General features: G+C 44.1%; 2 protein-coding genes across 2 annotated transcripts in view; one reads left to right on the forward strand and one right to left on the reverse strand.

Annotated features, from left to right (window-relative positions):
• Positions 1-4948, reverse strand: part of LOC116473906 (solute carrier family 2, facilitated glucose transporter member 3-like) — a 39787-nt gene that overhangs the window by 7382 nt on the left and 27457 nt on the right. The gene's annotated exons all lie outside the window — the stretch shown is intronic.
• The window catches only part of GDF3 (growth differentiation factor 3), a 5899-nt gene continuing 4668 nt past the window's right edge, over positions 3718-4948 (forward strand). The window contains exon 1 of the mRNA XM_032159539.2: positions 3718-4032. Coding sequence (XP_032015430.1) covers positions 3765-4032 — 268 coding nt within the window. The 5' untranslated portion in view covers positions 3718-3764. The remainder of the gene's footprint in view (positions 4033-4948) is intronic.

The following is a 4948-nucleotide window of genomic DNA, read 5'->3' on the forward strand; positions in this document are numbered from 1 at the left end:
TACAAATTTTTCTTCTAGATAAGTTATGTTAGGCCGGGCGCGGTGGCTCACGCTTGTAATCCCAGCACTTTGGGAGGCCGAGGCTTTGCTTATAGAATCTTTTTTTTTTTTTTGAGACAGCGTCTTGCTCTGTTGCCCAGGCTGGAGTGCGGTGGCGTGGTGGCATGATCTTGGCTCAATGCAAACTCTGCTTCCTGGGTTCAAGCGATTCTCCTGCCTCGGTCTTCCGAGTAGCTGGGATTACAAGCGTCTGCCACCACGCCCCTCTAAATTTTGTATTTTTAGTAGATATGGGGTTTCACCATGTTGGTCAGGCTGGTCTTGAACTCCTGACCTCAGGTGATCCACCCATGTCGGCCTCCCAAAGTGCTGGGATTACATGCGTGAGCCACTGCACCTGGTCTGCTTATAGAATCTTTAAAAACAATAAAATTCAATCCTATGATTTCTTAGGTAAGCAAAGTGAGTCCCAAATAGGTTAGCCCTGTATGACATATCAGACCATTCCAATTCTTCACTTTCAAAAATTTCCATACCTGAGTATATATCATAAAAGACTGAGTGAATTGCCTAAGATTACATTGTTTGTTTATTTATTTATTTATTTTTGAGATGGAATTTCACTCTTGTTGCCCAGGCTGGAGTACAATGGTGCGATCTCAGCTCACTGCAACCTCCGCCTCCTGAGTTCAAGCGATTATCCTGCCTTAACCTTCTGAGTAGCTGGGATTACAGGCATGCGCAACCACTCCAGGCTAATTTTGTATTTTTAGTAGAGACGGGGTTTCAGCATGTTGGTCAGCTGGTCTCAAACTCCTGACCTCAGGTGATCTGCCCACCTTGGCCTCCCAAAGTGCTGGGATTACAGGAGTGAGCCACCGCACCCAGCCTACGATTACATCGTAATTGGAGATGCTGTGCTTAACTCAGATCCCCTGGCCGATTTGGTGCTTTTTCTACTAGGCAACTGCACATTCGCTATTACTTCTTTTTCCCTCCATGATCAAACTACCTCTCTCCCTGCCTTTTTTTTTTTTTTTTTCTTTTTCTCTTAGCTTGTGCTCTGCTGAACCTTTTTTTTTTCCTTTAGGAACTGGGTCTTGCTATAGTACCCAGGTTGGCGTCGCACTCTGAAGCTCGAGGGATCCTCCCACCTCAGGCTTCCAAGCAGCTGGGACTACAGGCACAAGCCACTGCACCTGATCAGCCTCTTCTTTAATTAATAATAATGACGATAATAATAATAGCTAACTTTTATTGAGTGCTTTCCATTCGGCAGACATTGTCCTGGGTGTCATATATACATTATTTTATGAGTTGCCCTCAGCACCTTAACAAAGAATGTTTTATTCCCACTTTATACTTGAGTGGCTTGCTCATGGTCACATAACTAATCAGTGGTCGAACCAGAATTTGAACCAGTTAGTCTGATTTCTGACCTTAAGTCAGGAAAGTCAAAGAAAACCCAAATACAACCTACTCTTAATGTTGAAAAAAGGTTAAGATTGTAAATTAACTTAAAAGTGTTAAATAAGATACAAATAGGAGATAAGAGAAGTCGGACCTGGGAGCAGTGGCACGTGCCTGTAGTTCTAGTTATTTGGAGGCTGAGGCAGAAGATTCCCTTGATCCAGGAATTCAAGGCCATCCTGGGCAACACGGTGAGACACTCCCCAAACCTAGTCTGTAAAAAAAAAAAAAAAAAAAAAAGAATAGGGAAAACCTCACTATATAAAAGAGTGAGACCTTTAGAAATAGCAACCAATTAATTTCTTAATTAATTTTATTTATTTATTTAATTATTTATTTATTTATTTATTTATTGGAGACGGAGTCTCTCTCTGTCCCCCAGGCTGGAGTGCAGTGGCGCGAACTCTGCTCACTGCAAGCTCCGCCTCCCGGGTTCACGCCATTCTCCTGCCTCAGCCTCTCCGAGTAGCTGGGACTACAGGCGCCCGCCACCACGCCCGGCTAATTTTTTGTATTTTTAGTAGAGACGGGGTTTCACTGTGGTCTCGATCTCCTGACCTCGTGATCCGCCCGCCTCGGCCTCCCAAAGTGCTGGGATTACAAGCGTGAGCCACCGCGCTCGGCCCTCTTAATTTATTTTTTACACGGATATTTATCGAATGTCTACTACCTGCTGGACACTTTCCTCACCAATGGAGATACTTTGGGGAAAAAGACACACTGAAGATACTTAGGCAAAGAGACACAGTTCTGATCCTCAAGGTGTGAGTTGTCTGAAATGGAGGGAGGCAAACGCAGTAAAATGCACTGCAAAAACTGTAATGGAGGGCCGGGCGCAGTGGCTCTCACCTATAATCCCAGCACTTTGGGAGGCCGAGGTGGGCGGATTACCAGAGGTCAGGAGTTTGAGACCAGCCTGACCAACATGGAGAAACCCCGTCTCTACCAAAAATACAAAATTAGCTGGGCGTGGTGGCTCATGCCTGTAATCCCAGCTACTAGAGAGGCTGAGGCAGGAGAATTGCTTGAACCTGGGAGGCGGAGGTTGCGGTGAGCCGAGATCGTGCCATTGCACTCCAGCCTGGGCAATAAGAGCAAAAAACAAAAACAAAACAAAACAAAAACTGTAATGGATGCCCAAGTATGGCTCAGTGGGAGAAAGAAGTGTCTCAATCTATTTTGGTGAGTCGAAATTGTGGAAGTAGAGGTGACCTTTGAACTTGGTCTGTGTAAGGGCTCTGAGATGAAATGAGCTCACAGAGCTACAAATAGGTCAGTATAAATGGAGCATCCACACTAAGGATGGTGGGTGGTGAGAAACAAGGCTGGCGGCTGGGTGTGGTGGCTCATGCCTATAATTCCAGCACTTTGGGAGGCCCAGGTGGGAAGACTGCTTGAGACCAGGAGTTCAAGACCAGTCTGGACAACATGGCAAGGCCCCATCTCTATAAAAAATAAAACAATTAGCTGGGAGTGGTGCCCTATGCCCATAGTCTCAACTACTCTAGAGGCTGAGGTGGGATGATCTCTTGAGCCCAGGGGGTCGAGGCTTGCAGTGAGCCAAGATCAGGCCACTGCACTCCAGCCTGGGTGATACAGTGAGACTCTGTCTCAAAAATAAATAAATACATAAATAAAAATAAAAACAAAATAAAATAATGAAATCTGCTTGGGTATTTGTCTAATCCAGGGGTGTCCAATCTTTTGGCTTCCCTGGGTCACATTGGAAGAAGAATTGTCTTGGGCCACACATAAAATATACTAACACTAATGATAGCTGATGAGCTTAAAAAAAACTCACAAGAAAGTTTCATAATGTTTTACGCAAGTTTATGAATTTGTGTGGGGCTGTATTCAAAGCCATCGTGCGCCTCATGCGACCCTCGGGCCGCAGGTTGGACAAGCTTGGTCTATGCAGATGATGAATTATAAGTCTATGGATTATTCACTGCTCTGTTCCTAGCACCTATTTCAGCACCTTGCACATAATAGATGCTTAGTAACTGTTTGTTAAATGAATAAATGCATGTGTCCTTTTCACTCTGTGTACTGCTGACAACCTCACGTTGTTTATGTCCATGCATTGGTAATCTTTGTTCTGTGAACTTTTTCCTGGAAGAGTAGAGCAAGAGAAGAGAAAAAAAAAATTCCGTCTTCACATCCAATGGCCTTTGAGGAGCTGGAAGAGAGCAATTCACACTTGATTATCTCACATCAGATAAATTAGCAGCCCCTGAATTGTTGGGCAGTCTGGCAGTGGAGCTCTCCCCGGTCTGACAGCCCCTCCAGAGGCCATGCTTCGTTTCTTGCCAGATTTGGCTTTCAGCTTCCTGTTAATTCTGGCTTTGGGCCATGCAGTCCGATTTCAAGAATATGTCTTTCTCCAATTTCTGGGCTTAGATAAGGCGCCTTCACCCCAGAAGTTCCAACCTGTGCCTTATATCTTGAAGAAAATTTTCCAGGATCGCGAGGCAGCAGCGACCACTGGGGTCTCCCAAGACTTATGCTACATAAAGGAACTGGGCGTCCGTGGGAATGTACTTCGCTTTCTCCCAGACCAAGGTAAGGAAATGAGAGTGTTATCCAGAAAAACATCTGGAACTGGGTGGTGTGAAGAAAGGAAAGGACAATAGGAAATGACAATTACTGATGGCCTTGTGCTGGTATTTTTCATATTTTATCTCATTTAATTCCAGCCCATGATCCTGAGAGGAAGTTAGATATTCTTATCAAGTTTCTAACAGTAAGGAAATTAGGCTCAGACAGTAGGTAACCTGTAATCTATTCAAGATCACACCGCTAGTGTGTGAGAACAAAGTCAGGATTTGAAATAAGTTTTTGTTTTCTGAATCAACTGCTTTGTGCTTCAGTTGAGATGAAAGAGGTGAGGGAGGAATCAGAGCTCAGTCTCCCACTCTTCAGCCCATGTATACACATCCTGCCGTCTTCCGTGTGGCAAGCAGCGTATGAAAATTTCAAGGTTGGTTTGCCCAGAGTCCTGCTTCCCTTATTTGTACCTCCTGGCTACTCTTGTTGGGTGGCAAAGGTTATTCTAGATTTGTGAATAGAGAGCAATAATATATACAATTGTCATATCCTTTTAAAAGGATCCCAGTGAGTGGGATCCAATATTTCCCAAACTGACCACCCACCAAATAACTTAGGTCTTCATTAACAGTAGATCCTCCAACCCCATTCCTGCCCCTAGTTCTCCCCACCCAATTCTTATTCAAAGTCTGAAATGGGTGTTGAGAATCTGCATGTCTATACAACCTCCCAGGTGTTTCAGATGCAGAATTTAGAGCCTTGGTTAGTTTTACAGCAACTGGAGAGAAGATTTGAATATTTATTTGTCCAAGAAGCACTTATTGGATACCTATGGTGAGCCAGGAACTGTGTATGGCCTTGAGAATACAAGATAAAATTTGCCTTTTTTTTTTTTTTTTTTTTTTTTTGAGAGTCTCACTCTGTCTCCCAG

Source organism: Hylobates moloch, unplaced genomic scaffold (genome assembly GCF_009828535.3).
Source record: "Hylobates moloch isolate HMO894 unplaced genomic scaffold, HMol_V3 SCAFFOLD_8, whole genome shotgun sequence".
Taxonomy (NCBI): domain Eukaryota; kingdom Metazoa; phylum Chordata; class Mammalia; order Primates; family Hylobatidae; genus Hylobates; species Hylobates moloch.